The following is a 14,633-nucleotide window of genomic DNA, read 5'->3' on the forward strand; positions in this document are numbered from 1 at the left end:
CGAACTGACGCCCAGTAGACAAGACGGAAGCTCCGCCCACGCGCCTTTACGCGCAGGCTCTTCCGACTCGCACAGGCCAGGGAGTGGGGAGGATAAGGCGCTGTCATGGAGGACGCCGCCGCGCCGGGGCGGACCGAGGGGGTCCTTGAAAGGCAAGGAGCGCCGCCAGCTGCAGGCCAGGGAGGTATGCGGGGCGGGAGTCAGCAGGGGGAAGTCAGCCCCCGCGAGGCAGCCGGTCTCGGGGCTCCGCGGGAGGCCGACGGCGGGAGCTCACGGCTTGTGTTCCTGGGTGTGTGTCGCAGGAGCCCTGGTGGAGCTCACCCCGACCCCCGGCGGCCTGGCCCTGGTGAGCCCCTACCACACCCACCGGGCCGGGGACCCCTTAGACCTCGTGGCGCTCGCAGAGCAGGTGCAGAAGGTGAGGAGGCGCGGCCGGGGCAGCGAATAACCGTCTTCGTTCACGTTGTGCTCTGCGTCTTTCGGCTCAGACCTCACTACCACCTGTGGTGGGGGTGGCATTTGCTCTTGTCTCCATTTTACAGACGAGTAAAGCCGACTGTCGTTGTGAGTCGATGGCCTGATTCGAATGACCTTCTGGGACCAAAGGCTCCTCTAACTGCAACTTGAGTGCCCATAATCTTCCTTCGTGGGAAGGTTTACACAACACTTTAGTGTTCATTATTTCATTTGCACTTTAGGACAGCCTTGTGAGGTAGGCAGTACAGAGTTATTCTTCCCATTTGACACAAAGAAAAGTTCCCCGGGAAGTTTCAAGGTCCGCTTATTTTAAGCTGCTTCCCATAAGATCTTTGTTATCTGAGAGTTTAAACTTCTAGCAGGGCAAGGACTCCAAGTTTAGTCCTCATTAAACACAGTATTCCCAAGTCCAGTGTTTATATATGGATGGCCAAAATAAGTCAAATAAGGAGGAAATGTGAAATAATGGAAAAAACACTGGAAGTTTGGACACATGAGTATTAATCCCATTTTTGATACTAACTTGCAGTGCGACTTAAGGCAGATTACTTCTCTCTGGACCTCAACTGTTTTATCCGTGAAGTGAAAGGTTTGAAGTAGGAGAGCTCCAAGATCTAAAGTTTTGTCATTGTTCAATGAAAAACCAGATTCCTTCTTATCTCTTCTCAAGACTTCCAGTTGTACACCCTCTTCAGTGTGCACAGATGGAGGATCCTGCTGTTTTAAAGATTATGATGGCCCCTTATCCCTGTATACACTAGCGGATTTGGCCTTGATTATGTTCCAAGGTCTTTGCTTTGCTCAAAATTATTTAATGTGCTCAAATTCCCTCACATCTCTTTTTTTTTTTCAATAATCCTAGAAATCCTTCGAATCCTTTTCTTTTAAAATTAAGAAAAATTCAGATATGCAGGAAAGCTCCTTTAATTCAAAACTTGGCTTTCTTCTTTTTGAAGAGCTGGGGAGCAAAGTGCAACTTTTATGGATTAAGAGAATATGCATCTAGTTAATCAGATTTATTGGGAGGGAGGTTGGTAGGGACAGAATCTTGTGCACACAACATATTCATGTGCTATTGAATGACTATCATGTTTATTACAATGGCCTGAACAGATGGAAGAAAGAACATAGTTTTTGTCTTTCATCCTATAATCTTGTGAAATACAGAGGATGCATTATGATGCTGCCTCTGTTTCCCCCAATACAATCTGTATTTGAGAAGCTGAAGAAAAAAAAACTTTAGAGACAAACAAATTGAATCAAACATATTTACTATCTAAAATGTACTTTTTGGCCAGTGCCGTGACTCACACTTGTAATCCCAGCACTTTGGGAGGCCAGGGTGGGTGGATCATTTGAAGTCAGGAGTTAAAGACCAGCCTGGCCAACATGGTGAAACCCCATCTCTACTAAAAGGTGTGGTGGCTCATGCCTGTAGTCTCAGCTACTTGGGAGGCTGAGGCATGAGAATCGCTTGAGCCCAGGAGACAGAGGTTGCAGTGAGCTGAGATCGCACCACTGCACTCCAGAATTGGTGACAGAGTGAGACTCTTAAAAAAAAAAAAATGAGGCTGGGCGTGGTGGCTCACGCTTGTAATCTTAGCACTTTGGGAGGCTAAGGCCGGAGGATTGCCTGAGCTCAGGAGTTGGAGACCAGCCTGGGCAACATGGTGAAACCCTGTCTCTACTAAAATACAAAAAATTAGCTGGGCATGGCAGTGTGTGCCCGTAGTCCAAAGCTACTCTGGAGGCTGAGGCAGGAGAATTGCTTGAACCTGGGAGGCAGAGGTTGCAGTGAGCTAAGATCACACCACTACACTCCAGCCTGGGTGACAGAGCAAGTCTAAAAAAAAAAAAAAAGGGTGGTGGGCTGGGTGCGGTGGCTCACGCTTGTAATCCGAGCACTTTGGGAGGCCAAGGCGGGCGGATCACGAGATCAGGAATTCACGACCAGCCTGGCCAACATAGTGAAACCATATCTCTACTAAAAATACAAAAAATTAGCCGGGCATGATGGCAGACGCCTGTAATTCCAGCTACTCATGAGGCTGAGGCAGGAGAATCACTTGAACCTGGGAGGCAGATGTTGCAGTGAGTGGAGATTGTGCCACTTCACTCCAACCTGGGTGACAGAGTGAGACTCCGTCTCAAAAAAAAAAAAAAAAAAGTACTTTTTTAGCAGGACTGACCCAGGTATTAGTGTGTGTTCAGAAAGCTCAGGAGGCCTGGTATTAAGGCATGAATTTTGGAATCTGACCTGTGTTCAGATCCTTTGCTGTTTATTATCTGTGAAACCTTGGACAGGTTGCCTCATGTCTGTGAGTCTTAATTGCTAAAATGAGAAAGTGAGGTTATCATCTCCAACTGCATAAAGGTGTTGTGAGAAGTAAATGAGATGAATGTAAAGGGTCTCAGAGTAGTTGAGGCCAGGGTTAGTGCTTAGTAGTTATAGGTACTGTTCCCTTCCTTTCTTTTTTATGAGGCTCTTTTGTTTTTAAGTTGTTCATGAAATATTTTGCATTTTTTTGTGTTTTTTGTTTCTTTTTTCCTCAGCCCAATCCATATTTTGCATTTTATATTAACTCTTCAAAATATAAATTCAAATTTTGTTTATGAGATTTACTGCTAACACCTTAAGAAAAGGGAGGGTTATTATAAGGCCACCCCTAACCTGGAACTACCTTAGCTCTAGAAATACCTACTCTCTCCTTGGCCATATATGGCTCTTCCTTTCTTTCTTTCTTTTTTTTTTTTTTTTTTTTTTTTTTTGAGATGGAGTTTCACTCTTGTTGCCCAGGCTGGAGTGCAATGGCGCCATCTTGGCTCACTGCAACCTCCGCCTACCGAGTTCAAGCAATTCTCCTGTCTCAGCCTCCCAAGTAGCTGGGATTATAGACATGTGCCACCATGCCTGGCTAATTTTGTATTTTTAGTAGAAACAGGGTGTCTCCATGTTGGTCAGGCTGGTTTCAAACTCCCAACCTCAGGTGATCCACCCGCCACGGCCTCCCAAAGTGCTGGGATTACAGGTGTGAGCCACCATGCCTTTCATTCTTGGAACAAAACGCAAATTCTTTTACCAAGGGCTACAAGACTGCACAATCTGGTCTCTGCTCTCTTTTTAAACCCTGTTCTACACACTGCCCATCACTAACTACTCTTCAGCTGCACTGGCCTCAAATGCCTGTGAACTTTTTTTTTTCCAGCTTTTTGCATGGTCGGTCTTCTCCTTTCATTTAGACCCAAGTCAAATGTTACATCCTTAGTGAGGCCTTCTTGTCTGAAGAAGACCGTACCCTACCCCATCCAAATGACAGTATTATTAAATTGAATTCAAATACCTCTAGGCTACATATACTTTCCAATTCCCCACCACTCCCTATTATTAAACTTCATAAAAATGAAGTAGCTTTTTTACTTAACTCGTGTTATCTTTAACCTGCTTCTACGACATAATTATGGTTATTTCCTTCATAATAGTGCATTGTTATGAGTACATATAATATTAGCTTTAATCATCTTTACTTTTTGGTATCTATTACTCACTGGAGCTGTGCTTTAGGTAGCCGCTAGCAACATTATGTCTGTTAAGCACTTGTGTTATGTTGTTAGTGTGGCTGAGGAACCAAATTTTGTATTTTATTTGATTTTAATTAATTTGAATTTAAAAAACATGATAATTACTTCAATTATTGGAACTCAAGTATATTAGAACAATTTGAGTATGTGAATCAACTTTTTCACATATAAATTTTATTAACTTTAAATACAGATGAAGTATTTCTGTTGAAAATTTAGCATCCAAATTGAGATGTGCTGTGAGTACAAAATAAACACTATATTTTGAAGGCTTAATATCAAATGCAAAATATGGATTAGACTGAGAAGGACCAAAAAAAGAAACAAAAACAAACAAAAAATGCAAAGTATTTCATTAACAACTTACAAATAGTGATTACATGTTAAAATGAAAATGTTTTTGATATATTAGGTTAAGTAAAATGTATTAGCTGAGCACGGTGGCTCATGCCTGTAATCCCAGCACTTTGGGAGGCTGAGGCAGCATATCACTTGAGGCCAGGAGTTTTGGCAAACATGGCAAAACCCCATCTCTACTAAAAATACAGAAATTAGCGGGGCATGGTGATGCATGCCTGTGGTCCCAGCTACTCAGGAGGCTGAGGTGCGAGATTCGCTTGAACCCGGGAGGTGGAGGTTGCAGTGAGCCACTGCACTCCAGCCTCTGTGACAGAGCGAGACTCTGCCTCAAAAAAAAAAAAAAAAAAAAAAGGTATTGTTAGAATTAATTTACTATTAACGTGGCTACTAGAAAATTTAAAATTTTATATGCGACTTGCCTCATATTTCTGTTGAACAGTATTAGACTTGACTTGCCATCTTGACAGAGGCAGGGACTTCTCTTTCCTGTTTGCCAGTACACTCAGTGCCTAGTGTGGTGTCTGACACACAGTAGCTGCCTAATATACACCTGTGGGACAGATAAATGACTCAGTTTACTTGTATGGTTTCTGTTCACTCATAACACTGGTTTATACCTGAACTTTGCCTTAAGACTCCTAAACTAACCAGCAAATTCTCTTTAATATTTCTTAGTTCAAGTTCTAGTTTAATCTCCTCATTTCTTTACCTTAATTGTGTATAATCAGCTTTTCTTAAAAGTAAGGTGGAAGTTTTTGACAGATTTCTATTGCCTGAGTGGTAATCCTTCCCGGCACATGAATTCGTCACATTAGTCTCTCCTAGCTTTGAGAATTTGATCTATTTTAAGAAATGCCCTGGCTGGGCTCAGTGGCTCACTCCTGTAATCTTAGACCTTTGGGAGGCCGAGGTGGGCAGATCACCTGAGGTCAGAAGTTTGAGACCAGCCTGGACAACATGGTGCAACCCCGCCTCTACTAAAAATACAAAAATTAGCTGGGCATGGTGGCGGGCACCTGTAATCCCAGCTACTCGGGAGGCTGAGGTTAGAGAATTACTTGACTCCAGGAGGCAGAAGTTGCAGTGAGCCGAGATTGGGCCATTGCACTCCAGCCTGGACAATAAGAACGAAAACTGTCTGAAAAAAAAAAAAAAATTTCCATTGCCTTCAGTTGCACTTTGTGGCACATGACAGGCAGTCTTGTGTGTACATTATAACTCTGTTTCAGGTCCGCATCATAATGCAGTCTTTTAAAATACGTTTTCAGTAATAATTAGAAATGCACATATAAGTTAAAATTTAAGTAGTTGTGATGTAAATAACTGTGGAAATGGTCAGATTAACGCATACTTTCTCAGTTCTGGGGGTGTGGGGGTCACACAGAAAAACCCAAATACTTTCTATGTGTATCTAGATTTCTACCTTAGCAGATGATAAGGGCCAGATCACAAGTGTCTTTTAATTATTTAAAATCCATCCCTGATTTCACAAGTGTTTAAACATGAGAAAATGGAGACCTGAGAAATGTGTGGTGTTTGTTAGGTAAAGAGCAGGAGGAAAAATGGATTGGTTGGAGGAGAGGATATATTCAGTATATTTGGTAGCAGGAGAGAGAGAGAGAGAGAGAGAAAGAAGGCATGTTGGAGAACCAAAGAAGTTCAGTGTAACTGCAGTTCATAGTGAAGGGGTGGAAAGCTGTGGGAAATAGAAGAGAGCACTTAACTCTGTGATGGAGTCATGTCAGGGTGGCCTTCTCATGACAGTGCTATCTGAGTGGGGCTTCGGATGAGTGGGAGGCTATGGGGCAGTGGCGAGAATGGGAAAAATATTTTAGGCAGAAGCAAAATATTAACATAACCCTGGGATCAAGATAAGAACATCATAGAAGTCTTCTCCTCTTTCAACCCACAGTTTAGTTTTTTTTCACCTGTAGGCTGATGAATTCATCCGAGCAAATGCCACCAACAAGCTGACAGTCATAGCTGAGCAAATCCAGCATTTGCAAGAACAAGCCAGGAAGGTAAGGAATGACTGTTAGACAGGCTTTCATCTTCTTTATTTAGTTCTCAGGGCTGGCTGAACTTGTTTATAATCATTATGACTTTTTATGTCTTTAATACCTCCTAGAAATGTAGAGGTGTTGAGTAAAATAGAAAAATAAGTTTAAGAGGTTAAGTATACGTTTTTGTTTGTTTGTTTCTTTGTTTTTGAGACAGTTTTGCTCTTGTTGCCCAGGCTGGAGTGCAGTGGCACGGTCTCAGCTCACTGCAGCCTCTGCCTCCCCAGTTCAAGCGATTCTCCTGTCTCAGCCTCCCGAGTAGCTGGGATTACAAGTGCCCGCCACCACACCTGGCTAACTTTTGTATTTTTAGTAGAGATGGGGTTTCGCCATGTTGGCCAGGCCTGTCTTGAACTCCTGACCTCAGGTGATCTGCCTGCCTCAGCCTCCCTTGTTTTGTTTTTTCCAGGAGAAGGTTTCATGAGGTAAAGCATTTTAACAGGGGAATATGTTTTCATTTATAAAAGAAATGTACTTAGCACAGAAAAATAGGAAAGAAACTTAAAAATTACCCAGGGTCATTAATGCTCAACATTTTGAAATATCTTTTTTTTTGAGATAGGGTATCACTGTATCACCCAGGCTGGACTGCAGTGGTGCAGTCTCGGCTCACTGCAACCTCTGCCCCCTGGGCTCAAGTGATCCTCTAGCCTCAGCCTCCCAAGTAGTTGGGAGTACAGGCATATGCCACCACACCTGGCTAATTTTTTGTATATTTAGTAGAGACAGGGTTTTGCCATGTTGCCCAAGCTGGTCTCCTGAACTCAAGTGATCCACCTGCCATGGCCTTCCAAAGTGCTAGGATTACAGGCATGAATCACTGTGCCTGGCTTAAAATATAATTTTTCTAAAGGCATCTTTACAGCATAGCATCATAGTCTAATTTTTGTTTCTTCAGAATAATCTGGATCTCAGAAGTGATTCATTGCTATGGGGGAGCAAGATCCTAAGCATTGAATGGTTTCCAAATTTTAATTGGATGATCACCAAATGTGAGTGCCTGTTATCTCCAATACCTAATTTGTTACGTATCTGTGATTCATAGGTACTGGAAGATGCTCACAGAGATGCCAACCTGCACCATGTAGCTTGTAATATAGTGAAAAAACCTGGCAACATTTACTACCTCTATAAACGGGAGAGTGGTCAGCAGTATTTTTCCATCATTTCTCCAAAGGTAAGAACTACATTGTTTGTCCAAAAATCCACTCCAGCCTCTGAGAAATTCTTGGTATATGTGTGAAAATGTAGACATGTGGATTGGTATATGGTTTCTTAGAAAATTGGGGGTGATGTGAGCCCAGACATGACTCTAAAAAATATACCTGTGCTTAAATTATTTCACTCATTTTCTTGATTAAGGGAGGGATCTGATGTGTAAGGTAACTGCTTTCCAAAGGTTGTTCTGACTAGTATGAAGTGAAAAGCCAAAAAAGAGATTGTGGCATGATTAGGAAATGAGCTCAGTTTGTTTACAACCCACCCTGATGGGAACTGCCTCCTTTGCCTTCTCTAGGAATGGGGGACAAGTTGTCCACATGACTTCCTTGGTGCCTACAAACTACAGCATGACTTGTCCTGGACTCCGTATGAGGACATTGAGAAGCAAGATGCTAAAATCGGCATGATGGACAAGTTGCTAAGCCAGTCAGTGGCCCTGCCTCCATGCACTGAACCCAACTTCCAGGGACTGACTCACTGAGAGTGGGCTCTGACAAACAGCTCTCACAGGACCTGGCTGTCAACTTCCTTGTTGCCCCCATTGTTGCCTTGAGAATTGAGGACATGTAGGTGAATCACAAACTTCTTGGAAAGAGACCCTGTGTGAATGTAAATGTTGTCATTATGACTTTTAATTGGGATCGTAATAATCATTGAGACAGAGTCACTGTCTTTCGGGATCCTCTTTGGACCACAGATACCCAAGTCAGTCAGTTTCAGAGTATTGGCCAATGTACTTTCCTTCTTCCTCTCCATCACTTCTTCCCTTAAGTTAAAGTGTTAGAGAAGACCTTCTTCCCATAAAAAGGTTGGTGGATCGTTTTCCAGAGAGAACTGTTTATATATATATATATATCTGGTAGTATTTAACATTGGGGTTGAGGCTGTCTCACAGTTGGTGCAACTACAGTTTAAAATTCATCTGGGAACGAGAATGTTGGGTAATGGAGGGTGATTTAAAAAAAAAAAAACAAGAAACAACGACAACAAAAAAACACTTGGCTTGGCTGGGCCAGAGAGTGTGTGATTCTGGGATTTCTGTGCTGTTGATGAGGTTTGTCTTGCCCCTTTTGCTCTCTCTGCCTTGCTAGAGTGATTAAGAATCTGAGGCAGCAAAGGCCAGGTTTGGGGAGAGTCAACTTTGAAACTCACAAATTTTAGACTTGGAAGAGACATTAGATGCTGCCACTAATCATTATAGAATCCACTGTGTAGTCTCCCAAGGAGGAGATCCCAGGCTCAGCCACCTGCAGCAGAACAAACCCATTTAAATGGCTACTTAACACTGTGGAAGAGAGTAAGGCAGTAGAGTGAGAAACAAGAACAGCCAAATTGTTGACTGTGACTTAACTCAGATTGAAATTCATTTTGACCAGAATTATTCAAGAAATTAACAGGGTTTTGGCAAAATTACTGTAGTTATTATTCTGACTAGGCTTTTGTAGGACTCTACCTTCTTTCCTATCTGTTTGGTGGAATTAGCTGAGTTTATGGATTATTTAGCATGGCTATAATCTATTGTAATATGCTGTAAAAGGAGGGAGAGATGTGTACTTGAACTGACAGTTGGCCAAATTTCTCTCTGGGAATGGATGTTCCTGATGCTGATGGGCTTGGTAATACCCTCCCCCGCCCTCTCCCTCCCCATTCATGATCTTTCCTTATAAACTGCATTTCTTGTGAGCTGTAAATGGTCCACCTAAGGCCTAGCACAGGATGGGGTTAGAATGTAACAAGCTCACTCAGATGATACTTGGTTGCTCGGTTCACATGGGAATGCTCTTTGGACTCAGCTGCAGAGGTCTTTTGCTGGGGTGCTGCAGAGCCGGAGGGAAGAGACATTAGTGGTACAGTAGTGGATTCTGACTACAGAAAGTTTCCCAGGTTTTCAGAAGGTTCTGACCTTCATGATGATGACACATTTTGAATTGGTGCTTTATTAGTTACAGATAAACAAATTACTACAAACTTAATGGTTTAAAGCAACACCTATTTATTTCAGAGCTTACAGGTTAGGAGTTCAGGCACCATTTCATTGGGTCCTCTGCTCCACGGTTTCTCTGAAACCCTGTAAGGCTGAAATCAAGTTATTGGTCAGGGCTGTTCTTATCTGAAGGCCTGACTAGGGAAGGATCTGCTTCTAAGCTCATTTATATTGTTAGCAGAATTTCTTTTCTTTCTTTCTTTCTTTTTTTTTTTTTTTTTTAGACAGAGTCTCGCTGTGTTGCCAGGCCTGAGAGCAGTGGCTCAATCTCAGCTTACTGCAACCTCCACCTCCTGGTTCAAGCGATTCTCCTGCCTCAGCCTCCTGAGTAGCTGAGATTACAGGCGCACGCCACCATGCCCAGCTAATTTTTTTATTTTTAGTAGAGACAGGGTTTCACCATGTTGGCCAGGAGGGTCTCTATCTCTTGACCTCATGATCCACCTGCCTCAGCCTCCCAAAGTGCTGGCGTTTGAGCCACCATACCTGGCCTGTTGGCAGAATTTCAATTCCTCAAGGGTTGCTGGCTTCAGGGGTTCCACTAGCTGACTGTTGGCTAGAGGTTGCCCTCACTTCCTTGCCACATGAGCCTCTATAACATGGCAGCTTTCTTAAGCAAAGTAAACAAGGATTAGAGGCTGCTAGCCAGATGGAAGTTACAGTCTCATGTAGCCTGATCACAGAAGTGACATTTCATCACCTTTGCTGTAATCTGTTGGTTGGAAGCAAGTCACTAGGCCAGCCCATATTCAACGGAGGGAGTTATACAAAGGCATGTATACCAGAAGGCAGACATCACTGAATCATTGAACAGATCCTAGAATCTATCTGCCACAGTGCTCAGTTGAGAAGAAGAAAGGAAAATTCTAGGTAAAAAAGGCAATATTACAAAGTGGTTAAGTGTGATGGTATCAAAGTCACAGATCTGCATTTGACTCTCAACTCTGACAAGACAGCCTCCCAGCTGGCATCCCTGCTTCCCCCTGTATCCCCTCTCCAATCCATTCTGCATGCAGTCATCAGCTTGATCATTTGAAAATGCAAATCTCCCTCACTCTTGACATTTCCTAACCTCAAGAGTGGGAGAGCAGTGATTGAAAAGAGAGAAACTTCCTTCCATTCAGTAAAATGTCCTCCCTGCACTGACCACCAAGGGGTGTCATTGCTCTTTCCTGGTTAAGCCAGTTACCACACTTGGGAAGGGCTAGTGGCAATGTGAGGTGATTTGGGGCACCTCAGAATGTGAAACTAGGACCCAGTGATTATATACGGTAATCACTTTTCATTTACCCATCCATCTGTTCACGTGATAATTTCATTAGTTTTAAGTACCTTCCAGGTTCCAGGTTCTGGTGAATAATAGAGCTGAATAAGAAATCACGATTTCCAAGGAGCTCACAGTATAGTAGGGAAGGAAACAAGTTAACAATTACAAGATGCTCTAAGAAGGGGTGTGATAGAGGTATGCATGGAATACTGTGGAGCTCCGGGGAGGGGTTCCTTATTGAGCTTGGAGAATTTGGGAAGACTCTTGGAGGAGCTGATGCCTGCTTGGTGTTGAAAACCATACAAGTAAGAACTTTCTGGAGGCTCCAATTGCCCTTTCATAGGAAGTTTGTCTTTTGGGGGTTGGGGTGAGGTTCATTTTTGGATGGAGTTTATTTGTGAATGAAGAAAGTGACATCCATTTAAGCCATATCAATCAAAGCAGTCCTGGCAATGAGGAGGGGTGGAGTGAGATATGTCCTGGCTAGAAAATCCTTGTGTCTAAAAGCTAGGAGATAGATGAAGACAGGGAGGAAAAAACATTCCAGACAAAAAATAACATGGAAGGGACATTGACCAGAATTGATACGACATTTGGGGAATCGCAGGCAGTTAAACAGGAGAATGTGGACTGGGGACTATGGGAGAAGAACTAATGGAAGGATTTGGGGAGGTTGGTAATATCGGGAGCAGAGGCTGGTTAGAGGCAAGACAGGAGCTTCCATCCCTAATCAAGGCAAGGGATGATGGGAGTCTGAATTAAGTAGTGGTAGAATGAGAGGGCCTGTATTTCACCAATTACAAGGTGTACTTCCCCCCCCCCCCCCCACATTTTGGTGTCTGTCAAACTTGGACACTTCTAAAAGTCAGTGGCATGTCACAGTTTAAGTGGCATTTTTTCTTTCTTAAAGCTACATAAAAGAATCATAACAAGCCGGGCGCAGTGGCTCACGCCTGTAATCCCAGCACTTTGGGCGGCTGAGGCAGGCGGATCATGAGGTCAGGAGATCGAGACCATTCTGGCTAACATAGTGAAACCTCGTCTCTACTAAAAATACAAAAAATTAGCCGGGCGTGGTGGCGGGCAACTGTAGTCCCAGCTACTCGGGAGGCTGAGGCGGGAGAATGGCGTGAACCCGGGAGGCGGAGCTTGCAGTGAGCGGCGATCGCGCCACTGCACTCCAGCCTGGGTGACAGAGCAAGACTCCATCTCAAAAAAAAAACAAAACAAAAAACTACAAGCCAGATCACAACACCTCTGTTAAGAAAAAAATCCCAGAATTTCTCATTTCTTCCCTAGATTCTGTGTGATCTGCCACTCTCAGGACTCAGCATGTTCCTGCTTTGCTGATCTTGCTGTTCTTCCCACACACCAAGCTCACTGCTGCTCATTTACATTTGCTGTTTCATCTGCTTGGAGCATGGCCTCCAAGATCTTTGCAGGTTTGTGTCTTCTCATTCTTTAGGTCCCTGCTGAAATACCACTTCCCCGATGACCCTATCAGAAATACCAGCCCTTCTCACATTAAAGTGGTTCTGATTCTGCTTTGTTTTCCGCAGTACTTGGCACAACCAGAAATGATTTATGTTTTGCTTCTGTTTATAAGTTCTGTGATTATAAGTTCTGTGAGGACAGAGACTGTCTTTGTCTTGTTTACTGCTGTCTCTAGCATCTAAAATAGTGCCTGGCACATGATAAATACTCTTAATAATGAATAAGTGGGCCAGGCATGGTAGCTCATGCCTGTAATCCCAGCACTTTGGGAGGCCAAAGCAGGCAGATCACTTGAGGTCAGGAGTTCAAGACCAGCCTGGCCACCATGGTAAAACCCCCATCTCTACTAAAAATATAAAAATCAGTTGAGTGTGGTGGCAGGTACCTGTAATCCCAGCTACTCAAGAGGCTGAGGCCCGAGAATTGCTTGAACCTGGGAGGCGGAGGTTGCAGTGAACCAAGATTGCACCACTGCACTGTAGCCTGGGCGACAGAGTGAGACTCCATCTCGAAAAAAAAAAAAAAAAAGAATAAATCAATGGATGGACATCTGCAGCTCTGCACCTATATCCTGCAAAGGATCCAAGTCAATGCAGTTAATAGAAATATAATGTGAGCTACATGTGTGATCTAAATTTTTCCAGTAGCTATATCAAAAAGTAAAAAGTGAAATTAACTTTAAGAATACATTTTATCACCGGGTGCAGTGGCTCATGCCTGTAATCTCAGCACTTTGGAACTCTGAGGCAGGAGGATCGCTTGAGCCTAAGAGTTCAAGACCAGCCTGGCCAACATAGGGAGATCTCATCTCTACAAAAAATGAAAGGCCGGGCGCGGTGGCTCAAGCTTGTAATCCCAGCACTTTGGGAGGCTGAGGCGGGCGGATCACGAGGTCAGGAGATCGAGACCACGGTGAAACCCCGTCTCTACTAAAAATACAAAAAAAATTAGCCGGGCGTGGTGGCGGGCGCCTGTAGTCCCACCTACTCAGAGAGGCTGAGGCAGGATAATGGCGTGAACCCGGGAGGCGGAGCTTGCAGTGAGCCGAGATTGCGCCACTGCACTCCAGCCTGGGTGACAGAGCGAGACTCCGTCTCAAAAAAAAAAAAAAAAAAAATGAAAACATTAGCCAGGCATGGTGGCATGTGCCTGTGGTCCCAGCTACTTGGGAGGCTGAGGTGGGAGGATTGCTTGAGCCCGGGAGGTCCAGGCTGCTTTGAGCCATGATCATGTCACTGCATTCCAGCGTGGGTGACAGAGTGAGACCCTGTCTCAAAAAAATAAATAAATACATCTTATCTAACCCAACATATCCAAACTATTAGCATTTCAACAAATTAAAAAATTATCGTACATTCTTTTTTAAACTAAGCATTCAAACTTTGGTATGTATTTTATACTTACAGCACATCTCAGTTCAGACTAGCCACCTTTCACATGTGGCTTCTGGCTACCATATTAGCACAAGCATAAGTAGCCTCACTTACTGTTCGTGTTCTGTACTTCTGTGAGATCCTGAATGAGGGAAGCTAGAAACTTCTGTTAGGGGGGTATCTTTCTCAGCTACCCTGCTTCCTTCCCCTCTCCTGAAGGAAACTTTGGGGATGTCCGGGCTAATAGATGTATGATCATATCCTTAGATTAATAATGCTAATAATTGAGCTTCTACTCTCTGCCAAGCATATAATCTCATTTAATTTTGACAACAATCCCATTTTACAGATTAGTAAACAGGTTCAGAAAAAGTAACTTGTTCACATTTATATATCTGGTAAGTGTTAATGCTGGAATGTAAACTTGGTTTAAAGGTCAGCTGGTATAATCATTATGCTACAATTTTTAATTTGCCACTTTTTTTTTTTCCCCCGATATGGAGTCTCGCTTTGTTGCCCAGGCTGGAGTGCAGTGGTGCAATCTCGGCTCACTGCAGCCTCCGCCTCCCGGGTTCAAGCATTCTTCTGCCTCAGCCTCCCGAGTAGCTGGGATTACAGGCACGCACTGCCACACCTGGCCAATTTTTTTTCGTGTATTTTTAGTAGAGACAGGGTTTCACCATGTTGGCTAGGATAGTCTTGATCTCCTGACCTCGTGATCTGCCTGCCTCGGCCTCCCAAAATGCTGGGATTACAGGCGTGAGCCACCGTGCCTGGCTGATTTGCCACTTTAATGGGTCACATGGCAGGGAGCAATG

General features: G+C 43.7%; 1 protein-coding gene across 1 annotated transcript; it reads left to right on the top strand.

Moving 5' to 3' along the window:
• Positions 1-53: 53 nt before the first annotated feature.
• On the top strand, positions 54-12,390 carry LOC116463714 (uncharacterized protein C1orf50). The gene is made up of 6 exons (XM_032146943.2): positions 54-184; positions 303-418; positions 6,351-6,437; positions 7,522-7,653; positions 7,993-8,505; positions 12,248-12,390. Exons 1-5 carry the CDS (start codon positions 106-108, stop codon positions 8,176-8,178), a joined length of 600 nt encoding a protein of 199 aa, XP_032002834.1. The 5' UTR covers positions 54-105; the 3' UTR covers positions 8,179-8,505; positions 12,248-12,390.
• Positions 12,391-14,633: the final 2,243 nt, after the last annotated feature.

This window comes from Hylobates moloch, unplaced genomic scaffold (genome assembly GCF_009828535.3).
Source record: "Hylobates moloch isolate HMO894 unplaced genomic scaffold, HMol_V3 SCAFFOLD_54, whole genome shotgun sequence".
NCBI lineage: Eukaryota > Metazoa > Chordata > Mammalia > Primates > Hylobatidae > Hylobates > Hylobates moloch.